Source organism: Patiria miniata, unplaced genomic scaffold, assembly GCF_015706575.1.
Source record: "Patiria miniata isolate m_02_andy unplaced genomic scaffold, ASM1570657v1 HiC_scaffold_18, whole genome shotgun sequence".
In the NCBI taxonomy this organism is placed as follows: domain Eukaryota; kingdom Metazoa; phylum Echinodermata; class Asteroidea; order Valvatida; family Asterinidae; genus Patiria; species Patiria miniata.
Genome location: NW_024037056.1, coordinates 13,794,367 through 13,819,859, shown reverse-complemented (window position 1 = coordinate 13,819,859; position 25,493 = coordinate 13,794,367). Strand labels below are relative to the sequence as shown.

Below are 25,493 nucleotides of genomic sequence, written 5' to 3'. Positions count from 1 at the left end.
AAAAGGGTTTATCCATAAGTGTAAGTTTGCTACGTTTATTCAGTTATGTGTAGTTTGTGTGAGAACTAGTTATGATAATGATTGAAATCATTTCTTATATCAGGCATGCAACTTGGAATTAACAAAAAACGAAGAAATTCAAGTAAGATTTGAGGCTTTGCATGGTGGCGATACTAAGTAATGAAAGGTTTGCGGAAACACCATGTGCGAATAATTTCTCAACTAAGAGAATGGTTCTGAAAAGAACCAGAGGTATTAACTCAACGTTCCGGTCAGTATGCTCTGACCTAAGAAGAAATTCAAAATTTTACATGACTTTGTTTAGTGTTTTTCAATTTTCAATGGTCTAAGTGTGAAGTGAAAAACGAGGAAATCGGCTGATCCGAGGAAAAGTTGCAAGTTATATTTGTCGTTGGGAAAAATATATAATGAAAATCAATTTATTAGCTAAGTACAGAGAAACACCGAGAGTGGGGATTCCTACCATTTTTTTCCTGGGGCCATCTCCACCGTCAGCACGACAAAGACGCGAGCAACAGAGCGGACGAAGCGACTCACCACGTCCACGACCTCCGACTTCTGAGACGCGTTGGTCGTTGTCGTCAGTTTTTTTATCAGTGTAGTCAGTAATGTGTCTAAATCCTAGAAAAACAAAATTAACCCAAGAGGAAAAAAATTAAACCTAAACTCTATAGGCAATTTTTCGATTGGCATGAAACAAAGCGTTGAAATAGGCATGAAATAGATTTACAATAGTTTTTATAAGATGGAATTTTGCGTCGGGGTGATATAAATCGTTTTTTTTTTGCCCTTCACTGACGTTTAAGCACTGTATACTCAGTGTGTTACCTCCCGAGTGAAACTTGGAAAAAAATCACTCTCTATGGGTTCGAGTCCCACCCGAGTGATTTTTTCCAACTTTCACTCGGGAGGTAACACACTGAGTATACAGTGCTTAAACGTCGGTGAAGGGCAAAAAAACCTGATTTACAATAGTTTTGGCACTTGAATGACGTGATTTTGGCCACATAACATTTATTTTGGTAATTCTTTACCGAAACTCTCTTGGCTATACAGCTTGCCATCTTCTGAACATAATTACTTTGGCTTACCGTGCTCGTGCATTTGACAATTAGGGTGTGGGTGAACCAGTCTAACCGCATGGTCTCTGATTGGCTGTTCAGGTACACCTCCTCCTCTGCCATTGGTTCGTGGGGCTGGTTGCCGCAATCTGGGGCGCAGCTCCTACAAAAATCAGGTGGTGTCAAGTGAAACGAAAAATTTACTTCTACTTCAGTCAGAACATTTTCAGATCTTGTCTGAAACATTTCTAGCCAAAATTTGCTTTAAACACATAAACCCCGCAGTACAGACTACCTCTTAACCAGTTCGCGCTGGATGACGTGTATACACGTAAGGTTTTGCGGTATTCGGAACAGATGACGGACAAACCAGGCATGCAACTAGGAAGTCACAAAAAAGAGGAAAATCAAATCTTTCCCAGACTTTGTACAGTGTTTTTCCATTTGTAATGGCACACATGGGAAGTAAAAAAAGAGGAAATCAGCTGATCCGAGGAAAAGTTGCATGCCTGACAAACACGCAGGGAGCGAGGCCTGAAATATCTGTCAGTGACCCGCTCACAGCGAGCGAGGCCGGATATATGAGTGTGCTGCCCGAGGGTGATGGCTTCAACCCGCCTGGCTTAAGGTCGAGTGAAAAGTAATCCCGCGCCTCATTTCGTTCTTGTCAAAATATTCCCGCCTCGAACTGGTTGAATTCATCAAAAATGTTACGCTGCTCACAACAAAGTTAAGTATTTCTTGGATGCAAAGCATTTTCCATCCACAGTCAATTAAAAATGTGTGTTTCCCTTTGCGAAAAGTTGTCTGTATCCACTAGTAAGTTTTATAGTAAATAGAACCTCTCAAAAATGTGGAACTGATTACCGACCAATTCTGGGGCCAGGAATCATACGAACTACGAACTGTAACCGCCCCACCAATGCATGGTATTCTAAATTCATCAAGAATTAAATAAGGGAATAAATGTGTGCTCTGGAGGTTTTTATCACTCTGTTTAATACCGCTTAGAGTCTAGGTGCTGATTAATTATCAGCACCCAGACTCTAAGCGGTATTAAACAGAGTGATAAATACCGACCGAGCACATATTTATTCCCATTCATAAATACCTTATCCGTAAAAAAATATCAAATAATTCGTTCAAAAAATCCCGATTTTGTTCAACAAGTTCACTTCATGCTTTTTGAAACATCCCTCTAGCAAAATAATGGAGTGTTCAGCTGGCGAGTAAGATGAAAACAACCCTTTTATGGAGATTGACGTGCGCGTAGCATGTTCTGCGCGATGTCACGCAGAACGCACCTGGGGCGTTGCGTTTTGAATTTAGAACTATAAAATTCTGACTCCCTGGTAGTGTTGCGCATGCCTACGTGAGGATTGTGAACGTTCAACCAATGAAACGGTAAGAGGCACTGGATTTTTAGGAGTCCACATTTTATTGTGACACTGGAAAAGTGTTTAAGACCAGCTAGCCATGTCTTTATCATCCGTTTAAGACCGGCCACGTGACGGGCTCTCGACCAATAGGAATAGCTAAACTGTCTGAGGTATTTATGAATACAATATAATACAATCTATGGAAGGCACTGACTGTTGTTTCACTTACGCATCGAGATCGCTCCTACAGCCACTCCTGACCATAGCGCGGACGGCTTGCCAGTTCTGCAAGATGTTCTCCAGGGCTTGGCGGCAGAATCGCGGCGGCTCCAGGTTGTGGTCTGGCATTTCTGCGTCTGTGGACAGGAAAGCAACAACACAAAGGAGCGTCAAGCAAAATGGTTCTGATTCGTGACAAGTGATGAAAGAGTAAAGGGTTCAAATCCAGGTGTTTCCCAATCATGCCATTCTAAAAGCAAACCAGCTTGGACTCTTGAAAACATTTTAATATTTTGTTGCTGTTGGACATGTTGGAACTATTATAAACACTCCATTCTTTTGTTTTTCTTTTGTATGTTTTTTTCTTTTGTATGTTTTTTTTTTGTGGCACAAAATGAAGCAACAATGAGGTAGAAGGTGAAAATCAAGATGCTGAAGCCTTAGAACAAAGCTAGGAATGAAGCTAAGGTCTTCAAAAAGCTCACGTGCTGTGTCCTTGGGCAAGCCACTTAACCACAACTTTCCTCTCTCAAACCGTGAGTATAAATGGGCACAGGCGTCAGATGGGGGAAAAAGGAAAAAGAAATATCGGTTTAGGACTCCCCCCCCCCCCCCCCCACTAAAAATCACCCAACGTTTGGTGTGGATTCATACGCATACCTGAGTCGTTGTTCTTCCTAGGGAGTCTGTTCCTAGACGGGCCATACTGACGCTGCTCTGCAGTCTGTCTGGCAACACACTGAACCAAGAACAAGAGAATATTCTCTCCCCTGGAAAATAGAAGAAGCAATGATCAGGGGCCAATTTCATGGAGCTGCTAAACACAGAAATGCGCTTAGCATGAAAAGTCTTCCTTGGCAAAAACAGGATTACCAACCAAATGTCCATGTGCTGTATATTGCTTGTGATTGCTATCCAGCTGTGGTTTGCTAAGCATGAAAATCACATGGAGTTTTGGCTGGTAACCTGCTTTTACTAAGCAAGATTTGTTTGTGCTAAGCAAATTTTTGTGCTTAGCAGCTCTATGAAATTGGCCCCAGATCTTTATTGAAAGAATAAAAACCATATTCAGCTAAACAACGCTTCCTCAAGACTTACAAGAAGCAGCAGACAAGAGAAAATTTGACAAAGCATTTTTTTTTAGCTGTAGCTTAACCCAGTTGCACTGGAGTCAAGTTGGCATAGCAGTACTTTCCTCGCTTTCCATCACTGTGACCCGGTTCAATTCCTGCCTGGGCCAACATGTGGATTCAGTCCCTCATTCACTCCGTGGGTTTTCCCCGGAATATTCTTCTTGGGTTTATCTCTCGCATGTAAAAACTGTAATTTCTTCACATTGTTTTCTCTTTACTGGGCCCCACGGGAGACCAGTGGATTCCACTGAATGGGCTACCCAGTTGAAATTAAGAAATATATAAATAACTAAGCACTTGTAATGCTTGCATTCCATTGTATATATTCTCTGACGAATCCATGAAATTGTGATACAATCATAAAGGGTAGTTTTTGACAGCATTGGGAATAACAGGCAGGTCAATTTGAATCCAGCTGCTGGCCATATGTTGTGTCTTTGTGCAAGCCACTTCACCCCCACTTGCCTCTCTCCATCCAGGAGTATAAATGGGTACCGACATTACCTGGGGAGTAATCTGCGATGGACTGGCATCCCATCCAGGGGGAATAGAAATATTCCTACAAATCCTGCCACTGACCAATTGTGTCCTTGGGCAAGCCACTTCACCCTCACTTGCCTCTCTCCACCCAGGAGTATAAATGGGTACCGGCATTAGCTGGGGAGTAACCTGCGATGGACTAACATCCCATCCAGGGGGAATAGAAATATTCCTACAAATCCTGCCACTGACCAATTGTGTCCTTGGGCAAGCCACTTCACTCCCACTTGCCTCTCTCCACCCAGGAGTATAAATGGGTACCGGCATTAGCTGGGGAGTAACCTGCGATGGACTGGCATCCCATCCAGGAGGAGTAGAAAAGTTCTCAGTCGTAGAAAAGTTCTTCAGGCTACTGAAACCGGCGGTAAACGCCGGCCTGATGGGCCATATTGGCTCGTGACAGACTTTACTACTACTGTTTTCTTGAACAGGTGCAGTTTGGACACAGACTTACTTGTTGTTGGGCACAGTCACCAGATGAGTATCGTTCACCAGGCGATACAGCAGCTCAGTGCGGGTCTGCAGGGGGCCGGCTATCAGAGACTTACACTCGCTCTTCTCCCAACAGTCGCAGTAGGCAGTGGGCGACGTGCGCTTCAGTCTTGAGAGAAAAAAAAAATAAATAGAAAAACAAATTTAGGAATAGGATTTGGAGCAGGAAAATGAAAATCAATTCGGGCTTTTCACAATACAGTGCGCCACCAAGAGTTTGGCATGGAGAGTCCATTTTTTTTAAAAGTTTTTTTAAAACACGGCCTATTTTAATGCGTATCAGTAGACAACTTGAGCTAATTGTTAAGGATTGGGGCATAGCGATCTGCCACCTTACAAAAAAACCCACTATATTCATAAAAAAAAAAAAAGGACAAACACATACTTGAATCATACACTTACGAAATACTGACCGGACAAATTAACAATTTCAAATAGCCCGCACTGTGAATTTGTCGACTATCTCCCACAATGCACTGGAAAAAAATGAACTCTCTGTGGCAAACTCTTGGTGGCGCACTGCAATGTGAATCGCATGGTAATATAGTGTAGACAACTGGAAACTTGATTTGTGCCAAGTAACGCGTGTGTCCATGGGATGTGACTTCAGTTACTTCCAGGTACAAGATAAATGGCAAGACATAGCCAAGGTAATTTAATAGGACAAAGCCAAATGTCAAATCATTCGGCGGATGGTCTGGTGCCGTACACTTACTTGCAGTCGTGTCCCTTATGGCAAACCCGCGCACACTCAGTGCAGCAACACAGGGTACCAGTCAGACCGCAGGTGCGGCATTCAAAAATGTCCTGCGAAGAAACCACAAAGCTGATAATTACAGATTGTCAAAGTAGTACTATCTGCAATAACGGACCTGGCAAACAGAATATATACTTTTGCTGGGAAACTTAAAGAATAGTTCACAACTTGCCTGGTTGATATGCTCGGTCCCAGTCCAGGTGAAGCTACAAGTGTCGTTACAGCACAACACGTAGAGTGGTGAGGAGTCAGGATCACTGCCAGGCGGGTAGAACATCCGATCAAACACCTCTCGGTTGAACTCCTCTGCGACGGCAGGGCCAGCGGTACCGGAGGAACCCGAGGGGCCGGAGGTACCGGAGCTACTAGCTCCGCTAGGCTTGGCTTTGGCCTGCTGGTGGTGGGGGCAGCGCGGTTGCTGCTGGGACGTGCCCGAGGCTGAACTGCCTGGCTTGGTGGTGGGAGCAGAGGCGGTGGGTGCAGGGGTGGCCGCGGGGGGTGCGCTCCGGGGTTTGTGGGCGATCTCCTCCATGGCGTCTAGGATGGAGAGGGCTGCCGAGTAGGCCTGGCAGGCCACCGCGGCCATGAAAGGGGTGTCACCACGGGCATCCCTGATGGAAAAAAATCATAAAGGATTAACACGTAACACCAATCAATTAGGGTTACGGTTAAATCAGGTGCATGAAAAGACTTCCATTCCAAATCAATGGAATAGAATATTGTGTGCACTCGATCCAGCTTTACTTGTCTGGCCTTGTCTTCTTTGGCCAAGATGATACTTACTCTGCAGACAGTAGCTCCACGATGCAAGGCGTGAGTGCCGGAGCACAGCACAGCTGACGTAGGATGCTGTGGGCGTTCCTCTTCCTCTCCTCAGGGGTGAGGCGGGCCGTTGGGTAGGTGGGAGGTATCGGCAGGGTGGAGGCCAGGGAAGATGCGTTGCTAGCCAGGGAGCTGGTGGAGCCGGCCGTGGCCGCAGCGCTGGTGCCTAGGCTCAGGTTGTCCTCCTCTTGATCTGTGTGACAAGTGATTTCGATCAATTACAATTCAGATTCTGATAAACATTTTTAAAGACTTTATTAAAATTTTATATTTCTTCTTACACTGAACTGGCCAAAAGCCACTTCATGAGTTCCAAATTGTGTGCGCACATATCAAGAATTGATGATTTTCCTTTTCAGGAAAAACAATCCACCATTTGCGTATGATCTCACTGAAGAGTACCAATACAATTTTCAAAGAAATATTCCTACTCTGATCTAATGCTGCGCTCAAGTTCGTACAATGCTACATACCTCCATAGAGTGCGGACGGCTCCGGGGGCCAGCTCAGCGTTGGGATGGCACTGCCTGGAGTTGGTGGGGGTGAGGAGTCTCTCAGATCTTCGGCTGATAGTCCACTGCCGGCGACTCGGGCTGTACGAGCCGCGCTGGCTGCACGACCCATCAATTCTCTCAGGTTGATACTGAAAGAAAGGAGAAGTATAGGAAATGGTGTTTACAACTAATTAAGTCTGGTATAGTTTTGTGATGAGATGTTTAAGAGATGTATAAGAAATGTCTGCCAGGTATGTATAAGAAATGTCTGCCAGGCTGCCCATCAGCACACCAGCAAACCAGGCAGCCAGCCAGCCAGCAAACCAACCAGCCAGCGAGACAGCTAGCCAGCCATACAGCAAGCCAACCAATCAGCAAATTAGACAGCTAGCCAGCAAGCCGGGGAGCAGGGGAGCCAGCTAGCCAGCCAGACAGCCTGAAAGCCAAGCAGCCAGCAAGCCACACAGCTAGCCAACCAGCCGGGGAGCCAGCCAACCAGCCAGCAAACCAGTCAGCCAGACGGCTAGGCAGCCGGGGAGGGGGGGAGCCAGACAGCCAGAAAGCCAAGCAGACAGCAAGCCACACAGCTAGCCAGCCAGCCAACCAGCCAGCAAGCCAGTCATTTAGACAGCTAGCAACACAGCCAGCCAGCTAGCAAGCACGACAACCCTTCCAACAAGCCAGCAGGCCTGCCAGCCAGCCAGTCAACCAGACAGCTAACCATCCAGACGGCTAGGCACCAAGCCAGTCAACAAGCCATTCAGCCAACAAGCAAGCCAACTCAAACCATCAAAACTTTTATCAAAATCTTGCAACCTTCTTCCTTACCTCCTTGACGCCGCTGAGCTTGAGTTGGCCATAGCGGCTCCAGCGATGGCATTACTCAGAGTATGCAAGGCGTTACGAATAATCTGAGCTCTACTAGTCAACGACTCCGCAGACAAACTACTGGAAGTTGGCGGCGGATCTACAAAAAACAGTCACAAAAAAATGTCTTTATAATTCAATACGCAGAACTTATTGAGCAAATTCAAGCGAGAAGTATGGTCAACTATAGTTTAACTATCTTTGCTCGAACCCCCACTGGTGAACTAAACTTGAACTGGTCTATTTGATTATTAGGAGCCAGCCAACCGAGGTTGGTCACATTGAGAGGCATGTTAACCTTACAAATTATAGTGCACAGCGGGGAGCGAGGACCAAGAAGTTTCTTGGTGACATTTTTACTATCGTTGGAATAGAGATGTTCGCAGGTTGCTATTGGTGCACAGGCGTAAGTTGCATCGTGAATCATCCACTAGTCGACCAAACCGTCTTAAATTGTACTTGCACCTGATATTAAAAAATCTGGAGGGTTGGAGGGATTTTTTTTTTCGTTTCCTTTCAGTTTTACCTGCGACTGGGGACTCCGAGTTGGATATGGGCATGCAGTTACTGATGCAGGCGTGGAAGATGTTGCGGTTGCCATCGCAACGCTCCGCCAGAACGGCTTTCAATTTCTGCTCCTTGACAACCGCATCTGAGAGGAAAAGCAAGAAATGTATTTGTATTGATTAACTATGAATCTCTTTGATGCAATAACACGCTGCGGTTAGAGTGAAAAGCCAATTCATTAATTAACCCTAACCTTCCCAAATCTTCCAAAATCCTCTTTGCAAAATGGAGGATTTTGCAGGATTGAGGCTATATGGCCAAAACGTGTGGCTGATTTCGGAGGATGCAAGGTCTTGGGCCGGACCTTGTGTTGTTTATGCTCAGCTGTGCATAAATTTAGGCCTAGAGTATACTTGAAATCCTCCGCACTGCTCCAGGATGTCACTGGCTCTGCCTCAACATATTGACAGTGATTGCTGGAGGATTTTGCAGGATTGAGGCAATGGTCGACCCTCCAAGGACCACATTCAAGAAATAACGGAGGATTTTGCAGGATTGAGGCTGTATGCAATTTTTACATGGAGGCAGTTGGAGGACTTTGCACGATTGAGGTTGCATCCTAGCAAAAATGCATAGAAAGTTAGGGTTAAAACCCGCACAAGGATATTCTAACCGACCACTTACTAGTCTCCAGCTCCAGGTTGCTCAGGAAGTGGGACACCGCTTCGTAGTCGCATCTCAGTATGTGTGGCATCAGGCCCTGTGTCTGAGAATTAAAAAAGAAACAGGTATGGAGACTAGTTACAATAATTGAATTGTCAACAAAACTAGGTCTCTGTAACAGTTGAACTTAGGGTTTCCCCTAGTTAAAATATTTCTTGATGTCGACAATAACTCACTTGTTCATGTTGTTGGTATGCAGTCAGATCCCACATGCAGCTACTAATTTTTTTTTGACAATGTACAATTACACTCCACACTAAATTTGAATTGCTGGGGAAAGCAACGCCATATAGTACACAGCTGTAATTCCAGTTTAGACAATCTGAGACCTCTGAAAAAACAAAATACCTCGATTGCAAGGACCAACACGGCCGCTTTGGTCTTGACGTTGCTGCCAAATATGCCGTGGGTGAGGGCGTGGGTGCCTAGGGCCAGACATCGGGCCGGCGGCAGGTCAAACCAGATGGGGTCCCGGATCCCTCCGAGGGAGTTCTTAGCAAGGGGATAGAGGGCGCCGTTGCCGTCTTGTAGGAGGGTGACCGAATCCTGAGGGAAAAATGAACGCAGGGGTGAAATGTTAGGGGTTATTTGGTTGGAGGGGTGTTACAGGTCAAATCGACCATTTTTTAGATTTTTTTTTTTTTCCTTTTTTTGTTTGTTGGTTTTTGGGGGAAAGGAAATTCTTACATGTTTATTGGTGTACAAATATGTAATATTAAAAACAGTTAGATATTCATAAAAAAAATTCGCAGATTAGTGTATAAATGTATGTGTAATAATTGGAACAGATTACCAAAAAAAGGTCTTCTTTAAACAGTGCACCATATGAATGTTAATATGGTAGGGTTGCCCTTTTCATAAAAATAATTTTTTTTTTTTTTTTTAAACCAAAACTAAAAATAGAATAAAAAATCAGCCCCCCCCCCCCACAAAAAAGCACCACTCATAAACAAAACTCGAAACAAAATAACCCAAAACAAAACAAAACAGAACAAAACAAAACAAAACAAAAAAAGCCCCATAATTCAAATGAAAAGTTTAGATCCCCAACAATATAGGTAATATCGGAAGGAAATATACTGTACACTGACATCTATGTGTACAGTTAATAATGCAGCAATGTATATACATGTATGTACAGTTAATAATAGAGCATTACACGTTCGGGAATTCCCCCAGTGAGTAATAGGCATTGCTTGTACAATGTGTTAGTACATACCGGTACCCAGTTATGTTTGTACACATTGTGCAACTGTTTGTCTCAAGCCAAGAAATGCATGAAGCATTGCGCAATCACACTGCCAAGGGCAGTGAATTCAGAATTTTCTAGATTAAGGCTGACGTGTGACAACAACAGACCCATAAAAGCCAGTGCTTCGGTGCACAATGCACCATTTGGGCTACTCTAATACCCAAACGCACCCTACGTGTACGTACAATGAGTATCTTGCCTTTGTTTAACACATTCTGTGAGAGCTGTGAATTCACAAAACAGTAATTGCTTATAAATACCGGGCCATTGGCAGCAAATTTCACAGATGGAGTGCATCAAGAACGTAACAGGTAAGTACAATACCAAAATAGTAATTTAAGATTCAAAAGTTGGTGTGATATTCTTGAGAGAATTTTACCAGAAAAATCAGTACTTTAAATTAAAAAAAAAATGAGATGGCTTAACATTTTAAGGTACACACTGTACTAAGCAGGATCTTCCTCAAAGGCGAAATCAATTACTCTTTTACTTTGGACCTTTACAAAATGTGATTATGTACATGGTAATGTTTTATAACTTATTCATGAAATTGACAACACCCACAAATGTTTATGAACTCAAACAAATATGATTTTCATTTGCCATGTTTGGATTATACATGTATAAGGCGAGCTACTCGATAATCTGCAGATAAGCTGCAGATAATCTACAGATAAGCTGCAGATAATCTGCAGCCGAATCAAATTTTGGCCGACTTATTTATAATGAACCCACTCTACACACACCCACAACCAGTGTTATTGGTTGGTTTACTTTAAGGTTAGGCACGATGAAGATCTGCTTTTAAAGTTTAATAGGAGGAATGTGTTGTTTTGGGGCCCATTTTTGTCTAAAACTCTCATTTTTAGTCAAAAATATGATTAAGATCAGCATTTTTTATATCTGTCAGACAAGCCTGATCTATGAAGGTAAGTTTAAGACCAAACTCAGGCTCCATAAATTCACAATTTAAAGATTACAAAATGTACAGTAAATATTGACAGCACTGAGTGAAACTGCATTTTTCTGAAAATCGTGTTTCTGAAAGTAACAGAAAGGTAACATTTTGGTTCTTTACTAAAATCATGCCTGTTTTCTGAGCAAAAAAAATCTGAAAATGGTTGATATAACATTATGTGCATCTCTTTCGAAAAGGTTAACAAAAAAAGATTTATTGATTTTTACATATATTTCTACTCCTTGTTAGTGAAAATGGAGCCCCAAAAAGGGAAATCACTTGAAGTCACAGCCGAGTCCGTCTTGGAGATGATCACTGAGGATTTTTTCAAGTGCCACATCTGTCTCAATAACTTCTCATCTCCGACCTTCTTGGACTGCCATCATACATTCTGCCTGTCATGTCTTGAAGATCTACGGAAAAGCCAAGGCCGGTCCTGCAATGAACTCGACTGCCCAGATTGCAGAGTTAAGACGTCTTTGATGGGCAGAGGAACGTCGGCGCTCAAGCGCAACTTCACGATGGCGTCGTTGGTGGACGCAGTCACGAACCAGAAAAAACAATTGCGTATTCAGCAGGGCACGATTGTCTGTAGTCTGTGCAACAACGAGGCCCACGCTGTCCTGCGATGCAACGATTGTGATGAGAGGCTGTGCCAAGACTGCTATCTAGAACGCGAATCAGAACATCCCAATCATCAGATTGAGATTATCGATCCGATTTTGACTGAGAAACCTCCCTCTGCACCCAAGTGTAAGAAGCACGGGGAATACGACTACTGCTTCTACTGCAAAACCTGCGAGGCTTTGATCTGTGCTCTCTGCGCGGCAACCTCACACCGAGACATGGTGCATGAGCATCTGAGCATCAATGACGCAGACGATTTGACAAGGCAGGATATTTGCCTCCTCCTGTCCAGATCTGAGAAGCGAGTACAGGATTACATTTCCACCAAGGAGGGCATCGAAGACCAATGTAAAATAATGGAAGCCGAACTAGCTCATGCAGAAACAAAGATTAAGGAAATGGATGCACACATTTGGGATACAGACGATTACATGTATGATGAAGCTCAAGAACCAGTGAAGAATCAAACTTTAGCGGATTTCCACGCTTTCCAAACTGCCAGAAAAGAAGAATATGCCAAAGCGCTGGACGATGTCCAAGCCAATGTGGAATGCCTTCAGAAAGTCTGTGATAGTGTCAGTGAACAGGTGGGCGACGCAGACAAATACCAGCTTCTCCAACGCAAGGAGGAGCTGCTGATGAGAATCGAGGACGTACTTGACAACAAAATACCAACTCCTCGATTTCCAGTGGTCGTCAGCATCAAAGTGGAATCGGACCCGCACATGTGTAGCAGGGGAGTTGATAGAGAACGCAACACACTCTTTGGTGGATGGAATAATGGGGCCCATTGGGATTGGGTTAGCGTGAGAATGGTTCATACCGCAGTCAATGTGAACCACGCTTAGGGGTTACAAATGTAAACCAAATGGTCAAAATTTAAAAATTGTCAAAATAAGTTAAGTAATGTGTCATATCGAAGGTTAACACAGATAGTACGCCTATGTAATTTCATGAAATAGTACTGAATTTGAACAAATACACAGAGTTTGTCAGAAATAACATTATGCGTTGGCAATATCAAAAATATGAAAATTCCAGCTTCAGAAGTGCCTACTTTTACTACATCTGTTTACCAAATTAAACAATGATTAACAGTGCAATTTGAATATAATTTAAAGGTCATTGGGTAAATGTAAACATAGTAAGAATGAAATTTCAGAGGTGCTTTTTTTGTACCGGGCATGATTTGGATAAGGTCTCTTCTTCAGTGTATGTTCAAAACCGAAAATGCCTATTTTTAATATTATAAACAAATAAGCCTTACAAAGTGCAGTGATTCGTATCTTCTGTGCCCTTAAAGTGGTCTATATAATAAACCACTACTTAGTGGGCCTTCTAAGTTCTATGTTTTACAGGTTTGAGGGAGTACGTTTCAGACGTACTCCAAAACATCCGTCCAAAACCATACATGTATTCAAAATGTTTTGTCATTTCACGGATGGTTGATAAAAGAGTATAATTATTTTTACAATTCCTTGGCCACTTTCTGCGCCTTTCTTCCTAATATAATTTCTTTGTAATTTACAGATATAAAATATATGTATATTTGAATGTGAATATTTTCTTTTTCAAAACATGTACATGTTAATTTATTAACTGAAGTTGTAACCACTGGGTTCTAGCTCTTGTAATGGTACCTGTTTACATACTTTTAACCTGGAGCCCCCATATCAATGTTGTTATTCTTTATATGCATGTATAGATTCTCATTATTTATATTTTGTGATATGAAAATAAACCATAAACCATAATACGTGACGCTATTCATAGCCTTGATCAATGCTCTCGTCGTTATTCGTCCCGTACGCGGTCAATCGTCGGCATATATATCCTCATGCGCTATGCACATGCATGTAAAAATACAGCCCGAACAGCGACCTCATGCGGCCACTATTCTTTTATGCAAATCAGTTGGGGACGATCGAGAGCCTCGGTTCAATCGTCGGCAAAAGCTTATGTTTTCCTTTATTTTGCGCTGGATTTCTAGCGCACGACCTCGTATGCGAATACAGCGCACGACCTCGTAAGTGTAGGCGCGGCTAATATGTGGAGTGTCCAATCACACCTTGGTAAATCCGGACGTCATCAAATTATTTGCAGCTATTCGCCTTTTGCGGACGTGACAGGAACCACAGTTTTTGTGCATTGGTGCCGTGTGCAGAGACACACAACGTGTACGTGTATGGATTATGTACGGTGCCACGTTTCACTATGCAAGTTTCCACGCAACGATCGACCAATAAGAAAAACGACATTTAAGGTCAGCTAAGGCTATTAACATAATGAGCACCACCCCCAAAACCTCACATGGACGATTGAACCAAGGCTCTCGATCGTCCCCAACTGATTTGCATATAAAAATAGTGGCCGCGTGAGGCCGCTGTTCGCGCTGTATTTTTACATGCATGTGCATAGCGCGTGAGGCCGAGGATATATGCCGTACCATTGACCGCGTACGGGACGAATAACGACGAGAGCATTGACCAAGGCTACGCTATTCATTGCATTTGTACACCAATCTGCCAATTGATGATTGTAATAGAACACTATGTATAACTATTCACATGTACTTCCATTTACTTAGTAGGTTTCAACAGCTACATATAAACAGAACGTTCACACTACAGTCATGTATGTTCTAATTTTTTTTTTTATTTAAGAAATAATGAATTATGATTACCTACGACAAAAAAAGTTTGATCAGTTTGATATCTTTCAAAAGCATCTTTTTTCTTTTCTTTTGTTGCATGTATGAACTAATACCTTTTTTTGTAAATATTGTAATTTTCAGCATTTATGCTGTTTGTGTGCAATATATTTTGTTTCTAATAATAAACCAGAAGAAATAAATAAATAAATAAAAATAGAGCAACTAGACTACTTTGCTTTCTGAGGAAAATATGTAAATACTGTAAATATAAAATGTTTCCACCTCTTAATTTTTATTTGGCCTTGATTTTTAAGAAAATATTATATAATTTGTACATGTAGGAAAACACAAACTTTTCTCTTTGACAAGAAAAAAAAATACTTTAATATTCAATTTGCCATACAAAGTTATAAATATTTTAGCAGTGGAGTATTCAGTGCTATCTGAGAAATATCCACAAATTCACAATATTGGTCAAGTTCGGGCAAGGACCATTAGTCGACTAGTGGTTGATTTGTGACGTACCTTACGCCTGCGCACTGATAGCAACGTGCGAACGTCTCTAGTCAAACGCTGGTCAAAATGTCATCGCAAAACCTCTGGATCCTGGCTCTCTGCTAGTGTTATGAATGTGCGCGGCTATTGGTTACCAGCGAAGCAACCAACCCCAGTAGGCTGGTTCCAAATAGTTGACTAGCGTAGTCAACCACCGTCGACTAGACAGAGTTCGGGCAAACGTTAGTTAACCATTGGTCAACTATAGTCCTTGCGCGAACTTGGCCAATGTTCCAGAGGGACTTGAACCCACAACCTCCTGCTTACTAGCGCAGGCGTCTTACCACTAGACCACAAAGCTTGTCATGGTCTAACGACCAAAATTAAAAGCTGTTTCAGCCTGCTCATGCACATATGATCAGGTTTTCCAAGTTCTCACACACATAAATTTATGGAAGTGGGTTCCAACATGGATTCTTAACACAGAGATAAACGACTCATCTGAGCTTGTGTACAAAATTGGTGAAATACACAATGGTAAAAACAGACAAGTTTTTCATAAAAAAAAGGAACTTAAGGCCCCCCAAAAAAAAATATTCAGTCTCTGGTCAGACCGAAGTTCCGGAATTGACGCGGGGACGCGGCTTTTTTTTTTTTTTTGGCTTTTTTTTTTCTTCAAGCTTGGATTGTACAGACAAGGTGGGGTACTATTTTGCTTTTTTGGTGTCCTCATGTACATTGGTGTCCTCCATAATTTGCCTTAGTGCTCTCGATCATTTGCCTTGGTGCAATTTCCCATTCTTTGGTGCTCTTTGATAAAAAAAAAATTGAGGAGGTGCGGCAACAGAGGGCGCTGTTAGAGCTACAGCGGAACATTTTGGGAAAAAAAAAGATTGACGCGCATGATTAAAATCGACGTGCGCGCTGACCAGAGACCGACTTATTTTTTTGGGGGCCTAATAATGTGTATGTGTAATATACAAACATTATAAATGATAAGTACACATGAACATTGTAGTGTGTTGATAATGATATGGATGAGTTTCAGGAGAAACAAAAAAAATTCATCCCAACAAATAAAAACAGCCCCCCATAAAAAAAAAATTAAAAAAATAACAAATAAAAAAAATAAATAAATAAAATTAACCACGCATCAACAAATTCAAAACGAAATACCCAAAAATAAAATAGAACAATACAAAAAAGCCCCGTAGTTCAGTTGAAAAGTTCAATAAATAGGCTGTACATGTATGTCCGAAGGAAACGTTTAGGCCTACTGCATAATGTACACATTACAAAGCATGTATGGGGAATCCCCCAATGAGAAACAGGCCTGTTGTGCAATGCCTTTGTACATGTATATACTGCATTATGTGTATTGCACAGTACACCCATTCATGTAGACCCAGACATTGTATATTGCGCAATCACACTGCCAAGTTCGGTGAACTGGGAATTCTCTAGTTTAAGGCTGACGTGTTGTAACGACAACCGACCCATAAAAGCAAGTGCCTCACTGCCCAACGCAGCATTTGTGCTCCTTTTCTTCACACAAACACACCCTGTCTTGTGTTTGTTTAACACATTCTGTAAGAGCTGTCAAATTACAAAACAGTTACATGTATTACGTTACCTGGCCACTGCCAGCAAATTTCTAAGGATGGAGTGCACCAAGAACACAACAGGTAAGGATCATTAACAGTGTACAAATGATATAGGCCTACATTTGTGTAATTTGATTTTCTTGAATTGCCTTGAGGCAATTCAAGAAAACTTGGTAATTTTTATTTTTCATGAGGTACACATGAACCGGTACGTGTATACCAAAACTTAAATATTGTGTGCATATAAACAGAATACTGTTTTTTTTATCAAATTTGTATTTCAGAAATATTTGTAGAAAGACATGCGCCTGAATGAATACTTGATTGATTAAAAAATGACATCCTTGGATCTTTTGCAAAATGTGCTACATGTACTTTACATGACGAATTGTTGTTTGTCATTCATGTGCAAACTCAAACAAACATAACAATTTGCAGACCTGTGCATTTGTACACTGTGCATGTACGTGAATTCTGTGAATAAGAGTAATAGTTCAACATTGCCGGGGTTAAAAATTTGTTTCTTTATTTTTTCTTTCCTCAATTTCAGACAAAATGGAGCTCCAAAAAGGGAAACCGTCTGAAGTCACAGCCGAGTCCATCTTGGAGATGATCACTGAGGATTTTTTCAAGTGCCACATCTGTCTCAATAACTTCTCATCTCCGACCTTCTTGGACTGTCATCATACATTCTGCCTGTCATGTCTTGAAGATCTACGGAGCAGCCAAGGCCGGTCCTGCAATGAACTCGACTGCCCAGATTGCAGAGTGAAGACGTCTTTGAAGGGCAGGGGAACGTCGGCGCTCAAGCGCAACTTTACGATGGCGTCGCTGGTGGACGCAATCAAGAACCAGAAAAAACAATTGCGTATTCAGCAGGGCGCGATTGTCTGTAGTCTGTGCAACAACGAGGCCCACGCTGTCCTGCGATGCGACGATTGTGATGAGAGGCTGTGCCAAGACTGCTATCTAGAACGCGAATCAGAACATTCCAATCATCAGATTGAGGTTATCGATCCGATTTTGACTGAGAAACCTCCCTCTGCACCCAAGTGTAAGAAGCACGGGGAATACGACTACTGCATCTACTGCAAAACCTGCGAGGCTTTGATCTGTGCTCTCTGTGCGGCAACCTCACACCGAGACATGGAGCATAAGCATCTGAGCATCGATGACGCAGATGATTTAACGAGGCAGGAGATATGCCTCCTCCTGTCCAGATCTGAAAAGCCAGTACAGGATTACATCTCCACCAAGGAGGGCATCGAAGACCAATGTAAATCAATGGAAGCCCAACTAGCTCATGCAGAAACACAGATGAAGGAAGTGGTAGCACAAGCTTGGGATACAGACGATTATAATGAAGCTGAACATCAAAGTTGGAAGGATTTCAGGACTTTTCAAACTGCCAGAAAAGAAGACTTTTCCAGAGCGCTGGACAACGTCCAAGCAAATGTGGACTTTGTTCGGAGCGTCTGTGATCGTATCAGTGAACAAATTGCCAACGCAGACAAATATCAGCTTCTCCAACGCAGGGAAGAGTTGCTCATGAGAATCGAAGGCGTACTTGACAACGAAATACCAACTCCTCAACTTCCAATGGTCGTCAGCATCAAAGTGGAACCGCTCCCGTATGAGTTTGGCAGCGGAGTTGAAATAAGTAAATACAACACACTCTTTGGAAGGAATAACAGGACTCATATGTATTATTACCTTCACGTGAGAATGTAGTTCAACCAAAGACAATGGGATCCCCCCGGGGGCGTCGCCAGCCTCATTTAAGTGGGGGGAGGGGGCGTGCTGTGACAACAAAATTATACTGATAGAAGCTCCCTGCTGGAGGATAGCCAGGAATTTATTCTGCCGCAACATCACAAAATGGAAGGGGGTGCTGGACACCATCTGACAATTTGGGGCGCTGTTTAAAGCAAACAATCTTGACCATAGACGTAATAATAAAACCTAGACATGACATTAAGTGCTTTGACTACAAATATTGTGAGCAAAACAGGCTGCGTCACGCCGTCTGGCGCAGTGCCCTCATTATCGCCTGCCTTTGATTTCGGCGCATACATCATACGTGTACCACGTATATTCAGGCCAATGCCAATGCACTTGTGCACCACTTTGTTTTTTTTCCCTGTATGTCTACGGGACCAACGCTTTCAAATAACGCGCACGGTGAGACCACTCTCTTTGACGCGTCATGCCATGGTGAGTGTTCGCGTAATACGCGCAGCATTTTGCGCACAGGCGCAATAGCAAACGTCATGTCTAGGTTTTATTATATGTCTATGCTCTTGATACTGTAAGACAAAAGGTGGCACAATTGGTTGTAACAGACCACTATGCATATACACAGATATACTTATTCGTTTAGGTTTCAACAGCTACATGTATTATATATATAAATAGAACGTTCACACTGTACACATGTAGAGGCATTTTGTTAAGGTCTATATATGGGAGTTTATCATTTGATTAATGTTATGCACGTAGGTGTACATGTTCATTTAATAAGTTGAAGCATCTATAAGAACAATTACACGTAACACTCTGTACATAGGTGTACATTTAACTATTGTTGACTGCTGTGATGTGGGATATGATGTTTTTAACAACTGAGGGCCGCATCCTCGTAGACACGACAAACAAATTTATTTAGATACAAGCATCTATTTAAATAGAATAAATAGACCACATAGCATTTGAGGAATAAATACAAATACTGTAAATACAAAAGGTCTCCACCTCTTAATCTTAATTTGGACGAAAAAAACACTTTAATATTCAACTTTCCGTTCGAAGGTATAATTTTTGTAGAAAAGAATCTGAGAAATATCCACAGATTCACAATCTTGTCTAGGTGGGTCTCGAAACCACAACCTCCTGCTTACTGGCGTAGACGTCTTACCACGCAACCACCGAGCTTGCTATGGGTTAACGATCGAAATTACAAGTCGTTTCGCCACACTCATACATGTCATACACATATGATCAAGTTTTCATAGTACCGTTGGACTTTTTTTTTTTTTTTCTCATCGTGGTATTTTGATGTTAATTTTTGGGGACGATAACTTTTTAGCATTTATACCTCTGCCATTTTTAATTTATGTGTAAATTGTTAATAAATTTGTATAGATTTGTATAGATTTATATATATTCTTTGTGTAGCCAGAGGTATTGGAATTGAAGGCCTTCAGGCCACAATTTTTAGGTAAACTTTTTTAATTCCGGGCATATGCCCCTGGCTTTCGTTTTTGTTTTCTTGGTTTTTGTTTTTATATTTTGTGAATGTTTGTTGTTTGTATGTGTTTTTAATGCCAAATAAATAAAAATAATAATAATAATAAATTAGAAACACGTGTGACATGCACTTCAGTGATGCACCATCTTGATAAACGCAGTCACCAAATTAGTCTATTGAAGTGGGTTGCTACACGGATCCTCTACACAAGGATAAACGACTCATCTGAGCTTGAGTACAAAATGTACGGAACAGTTTGTCTACATGCGTGATATGCCGCGTCCACGAATAGAACAACGCATAGAACATGTAGAACCACAATGCGCGCACCATGATCGCCGACGGCTGGCTTCCTGACAGAAATTTGACCACTAAAAGACTGCAGTCGCGCCGAGTCTCGCACACGTAACGACGCGCAAGTGCCATATCATGCCTCTAAGCAGAAATTTGGGGAAGTCGTTTATCCTTGTGTAGAGTATCCGTGGTTCAAATTAAGGCCAAAAAAAAAAGTCTCCGGTTTCTGGTATGCGCGCGCGTCGCCGTAGCCATGCGCGTCGGCAAAATGAAAAAGTTTTTTTTTCAATACAAGATGATGTTTCAAAACCGCCAAACTCACTGGTTTGACTGGAATTCTGCTGCTGCACAATTTTAACGTGTTTTTAGATGGGCTTATGATCGAGAATAAGATTTATGTGGCCTCTCTGGACTCCCATATATTTGCACTAAGTTTAGTCGGGCACCATTTGCAGTCATCAGCCGACATTTGAAGCCAAAAAAAAAAAAAAAAAACAGGTAAAAAAAAAAAAAAAGCCGCGTCGCCGCACCACTTTTGGGGCAAGCTCCATACCAGAAACCGGAGACTTTTTTGGGGGGGCCTAATATCACAATATTTTTTTGTTTTTTGAAAAAGTCAATTTCTGACTTACCTCGCGGCCCGTGTGGATGCGTATTGTCTCGGGCGATTTGCCAAGGAAGGATCGCGTCTTGGTTGGGAAGGGGCTCTCCTGGCTCGGCCGGCTGGACATCAACTCATACAGCTGGTAGAGGAGACTGGAACGAACGTTGACCAAGACGTGCACTCCTGTCAAGCGGGCAACAACGAATGGTAAGCCACATGTTAAATTATAAGGCTACGACTTGAAGACTACGGCTGAAGCCATATCTCATAGACACGTATTAAGGCTAGCCATAGCTGAGTAAATCGGCTGTGGCTGTAAGGTCAAGGTTCTATTGGATCTGATTATCACACTGCCCTCTACTGGTGAAAACATGAAAGTCAGTTATGGGTGAGTGCAGTTCTTATTATTACAGGGTTTATAGGTTACAGTTGATAGCAAAATTCCAAAGATTTTTCAACTGTTTTTTTTTTCTCAAGTATTACTGACCTTGGAAGTCGACAGACACTGCCAGAATTTTTCCATTCTCCGGCAGAGCCAGTTTCTTAGGGGCACGCTGGAAACAGTCCGGGACTTTTGGGGCGACACCACCCTTGACGATCTGTTTGAAGAGACAGAAATACAAATTCATTCATTTTCATCTAAGAGGCAATTTCACACAAAGTGAATTTCAATGTTGGATTTTGCCTTTCATCAAAATAATGTTCTTAACTTCTAATGCTCGGATCTTTTTGAACACTTGTAAAAAAGTTGAGTTAACTTCTCAAAGACAAATGATAATATACAAACCTGTAGTTCATCTTTGCGCAACAGACGACAGTCTTGAAGCAGAGAGGGCACGTCGCAGTCAGTGGTAATGTCAGGAACCGGTTCCAAGGATGGGAACTTGACGGCCACGTACGCTCCATCAACCTGTTATCAAAAGTAACAGTTATTTAGAAGAAAACAATGCAATGCTTTCCAGGAAAAAATAGATACATTTTAAATTAGGAAGACATATTCTAAGGAACTGTGGCGTACCTTAAGAACGCGACCAATGGGAACAGAGCGTATGTCCTCCACAAAGACGACATCGGTCAATGCCCAGACTTCAATATCCGGCTTCTCAACCTCTCTCACTGGCGACGATAGAGGGCGCTTTGTCCCTCGTCCTAAAAAGAAAAACAAAAGAAACCACAAAATACAATTTAACACAGGCATGCAACTGGACAGCCACAAAAAAAGAGGAAAATTCCAATATTTTAGAAGACTTTGTACAGAATTTTTCAGTTTTTAATGGCAGACAAGGGAATTAAAAATGGGAAATCAGCTGATCCAAGAAATTTACATGCATGTACCTGTTGATAAATTTGAAAATTTACCAACAGGACCAACACGCCCACTTTTAAGTTTCTGACACTTCTGACAATACACAGACCCAAGTAAACAAGTCTGAAGTGAGCTCCCATGGCCCTCATAATCCCGCTAAATCAGTACCACTCCTGACTGGCGGTAAAGCCTTCAACAGACCTTTATCATGCTGCCACCATTGCAGTCTTGTTCCCTATATCCTATAACAGTACTGAATGCTAATGTTTTTGTGCAAAAGGGCACCAGACTATTTTTCCTTCCAGCCTCGCTTTGGTTACGTTGATTTGAATGGGAAAAAATCACAATGGCCGCAACATGATAATGGTCTATTGACATTTTCATGCACTCCAGAATACACTACACTTTTTTACAGCCTCCTACAAATACACTTCAGCTAGGACGCACTGGCATGTCCAACCAGCATGTATTAAATTACACCAAACGAACAAAGTTAAAGACGGAATGTTTCCTGCAAGATACTTACTCTGTGCAGCCGGGCTGGACACCACGATGATCTCCCCACTACTGGTCGACCCAGGGGACGGCGGCGGCCCCATATCACCCTTCACCTCCACTTTGCTCTCACCCCGTCCGTCGCCCTTACTGTCACCCTTTCCGTCACCCGCCTTGGAGTCCTCCTTAGCATCTGAGGATGTCTTCTGGTCCGATCGTTCCAGGGAGTTGTGACGGATTCGGAAGCGGCAAGTGTCGGAGAGGTTCCAGGCCGTGTCTAGCAGCTGGCCCACCTTTGGGGGGTAGCTCTTCGTGTTGAAGGCCAGGGCACCGGAGTGGTACATGGGGCAGCTGCGAAGGCAGACCTGAAAGTGCAATCAAGAAAACGAGATCATGAAACGGTTGATTTCTGACATACGCTAACTCCAATCTCCCAGGTTCCTAGATTCTGTGAAAACCAGAGCCTAATGTGTGATTAACCCAACCCTTCCAGTCCATTAAAAAAAATAGTAGACAATCTTTTTCTATCTTCCAGATCCTAAAAAATCCAGGTTTTGATTCAATTTGTATCATACCCTGACCTTCCGGATCCTTTTAATTCCTGACATACCTAAAAAGTAGCCTTCCCTGTGCTATTTTCGAGTTTATCCCAAGAAATAGATTCATTTTCTAAATCGCTATTTTTCCAGCAAACTATTCACTCTTGAATGAGACATTGACCGAAAAACATCAGCCCATGGCTAGTTACGGAATTATTACTACACAATTTCCAATAATTAGCTGCCAGACAATAATGTCATTCTGGCAAGATTGGCTGGTTCCCGCCCCACAATCAGTAAGGATAATGTACAGACCGGGGAGCCAGTCACTCGCAGAGTTGAAGATGTCCAAAAGAGAACAAAAACAAGTTGAAATTCTAAACTACTTCAGAACTTCGGAATGATATTATGTGAACATTCTTGAGTTGAACTGTGGTTTAACATCATCCAAATGAAATTCCATAGTTCGGGTTTCCTTCTGTATATGGGCTCCATGCGCCACCGAAAGAGGGCGCCCTTTTATTTTGCAACGACGTCCCATGGGCGGGACATTTCGCTGGTTAACGGGCACCGTTCCTTGTGTGTGACGCACGTACACCAGGGGATTTGTACTATGTACACTCAGTGGCCGCACTGTACTTCCTTTGCCGGTGAGGGGGTACGCGTGAACGGAGCGGATTGGAATATGCAGAGCTAGGTAAGTCTGGTGACCTAAAACTTTGGCCTCGGCCCGGCCACTTTACCTGTGCTCCTACAGTGATGCTGCCGGGGTTGCTAGCCTCTCGTTTCTTGGCTCGCGATCGCTCCCTGGCTCGTTCTAAGACCTTCTTCCTGACTGAGAGGGGCAGAACTCCCCTAAGTCACAGAGAGACAAAAATGAAAGATTAAAATAGACTTTTTTTTCTCAGTGAACCAGATCTGGCAATAGGCCACGCCCACCTTTGGTTTGTGTACATTCCCATGGTCACCTGACCAAAAGTCTTGATCTGATTGGTCATTGTACAGTTTGATTGACAGGCAGGAAGAGTCCATTTTGCATGAGCAGTGATTGAATCTAATTTTAGCCTCTGATGATAAATTGAAATAGAATAAGCCGGTTGTTTCACATCATACGATCTTACCAGGGGTGGGATTGGGGGAAAATGAAAAATCCACGAAATAATTGACAGAAGATTTAAAGGTTTGCGGGGGTCCAACAGCAGCACGCATGTAGGGTTTACGGTGTAAGACGCTCCTTTCATAGGTAAAATCCCCTGTCAAAAGTGGTTCTTAAATATCCTGAAATCATGAAAAATCCCGACAAAAATATTCTGAAATCAGAAAAAAAATAATGAAAAAACATCAGAAAAAAAAAAAATCCTGAAATCATGAAAAATCCTGACCAAAAAAAAATCAGAAAATCAGAAAAGAAAAGTCCCGACAAAAAAATCCTGAAATTGTGGAAAATCCTGACATATCTCACCCTGTCGAAGTTCTCACTGAAATTTACGACAAAAATTTCGCTCCCCCCAAACAAATTATTGTGTGGGTTTAACTCTTACCACCAGAACAGCATCCCGTTCTCCAGCCAGGCACAGGTGTAGAGAGGACAGGTGTAGACGGAGTTGATCCTCTCACCGTGGAACTCATTAAAGTAGGTAGCTGCATGCTCCAGACGGGAGGCGATGGGGGAGAGGGTCTCGTCCAACAGGGTGGCAATCTGAAACCAAGAACAGAACGTGATTGATGTCAACCTGATTTTTGTAGTACTTGTCTTTCATAGATTAAACTCCTAAGGTGCTTTTGTCAGAAACCTCCCTGAATACTTCATGGATTGTTGATGGAACAGAGCAAGATTGCCAAAAAGAAAGAGAATATTACCTTTCCTGATTCTGTGACTAGGACGGCCTTCTCGTAGCAAGCCGTGATCTGAACCACTTTTTCTCCTAGTAAGCCTAGAGTTGCTGCCTTAGGGTGCTGCAGGTTCAAATTCTAGAAAAGGAAAAATATAAGCGAGTATTCTGTCAAAATCTGGGCAGAGCTGAAAATGGATAAACCAAAAAAGATGTTGCGTGATTTTCAAGGGCTTTGTTTCAAATTTGTGACTCTAAATATTCCTTAGAGGTGTATCGGTGTAGGAAATACATCAGCATCAAGAACAATCTTACAAAAGTTCTCCCAATGCCCAACATGATTTTGGAAGAAGTTTTGAGAGTTAATGTTAAAACGTACCTCTGGTTTTCTATATGGCTCTGGGTCGTTCCATTTCCACTGGTAGAGTTGGCCGTTCACGCCAACGGCAAGGAGCTCACTGTACATGGCGGCAATGTGGGTGAACCGACATCCGTCTCCCCCCTGTTGAAAAATGGAACACGCCAATGATAAATTGGTTGCTCTTGAACCAAAGCAAATCACTAGAATTTTT

At 42.5% G+C, this 25,493-nt stretch overlaps 2 protein-coding genes across 2 annotated transcripts in view; one reads left to right on the top strand and one right to left on the bottom strand.

The window, feature by feature from the left end:
- LOC119724719 (E3 ubiquitin-protein ligase UBR5-like) overlaps positions 1–25,493 on the bottom strand; it is a 40,315-nt gene that overhangs the window by 10,528 nt on the left and 4,294 nt on the right. Inside the window, exons 10-31 of the mRNA XM_038195901.1 lie at positions 25,301–25,423; positions 24,950–25,060; positions 24,631–24,788; positions 23,833–23,944; positions 22,582–22,915; positions 21,768–21,898; positions 21,537–21,659; positions 21,237–21,348; positions 20,778–20,932; positions 9,364–9,561; positions 8,977–9,058; positions 8,312–8,437; positions 7,747–7,885; positions 6,898–7,067; positions 6,386–6,617; positions 5,775–6,213; positions 5,561–5,652; positions 4,808–4,954; positions 3,341–3,450; positions 2,691–2,817; positions 1,113–1,245; positions 485–642 (exon numbers count right to left, since the gene is read on the bottom strand). Of these exons, the coding sequence (XP_038051829.1) occupies positions 485–642; positions 1,113–1,245; positions 2,691–2,817; positions 3,341–3,450; positions 4,808–4,954; positions 5,561–5,652; positions 5,775–6,213; positions 6,386–6,617; positions 6,898–7,067; positions 7,747–7,885; positions 8,312–8,437; positions 8,977–9,058; positions 9,364–9,561; positions 20,778–20,932; positions 21,237–21,348; positions 21,537–21,659; positions 21,768–21,898; positions 22,582–22,915; positions 23,833–23,944; positions 24,631–24,788; positions 24,950–25,060; positions 25,301–25,423 (3,512 nt within the window). The remainder of the gene's footprint in view (positions 1–484; positions 643–1,112; positions 1,246–2,690; positions 2,818–3,340; positions 3,451–4,807; positions 4,955–5,560; positions 5,653–5,774; positions 6,214–6,385; positions 6,618–6,897; positions 7,068–7,746; positions 7,886–8,311; positions 8,438–8,976; positions 9,059–9,363; positions 9,562–20,777; positions 20,933–21,236; positions 21,349–21,536; positions 21,660–21,767; positions 21,899–22,581; positions 22,916–23,832; positions 23,945–24,630; positions 24,789–24,949; positions 25,061–25,300; positions 25,424–25,493) is intronic.
- LOC119724721 (E3 ubiquitin-protein ligase TRIM56-like) lies at positions 11,217–13,211 on the top strand. The gene has a single exon (XM_038195904.1). The coding sequence runs from the start codon at positions 11,402–11,404 to the stop codon at positions 12,698–12,700; it is 1,299 nt and encodes a 432-aa protein (XP_038051832.1). The 5' UTR covers positions 11,217–11,401; the 3' UTR covers positions 12,701–13,211.

What these genes read in the sequence shown, in the direction of transcription:
- LOC119724721 (XM_038195904.1), top strand. Translation starts at nt 11,402, where the DNA reads ATGTGCATCTCTTTCGAAAAGGTTAACAAAAAAAGATTTATTGATTTT.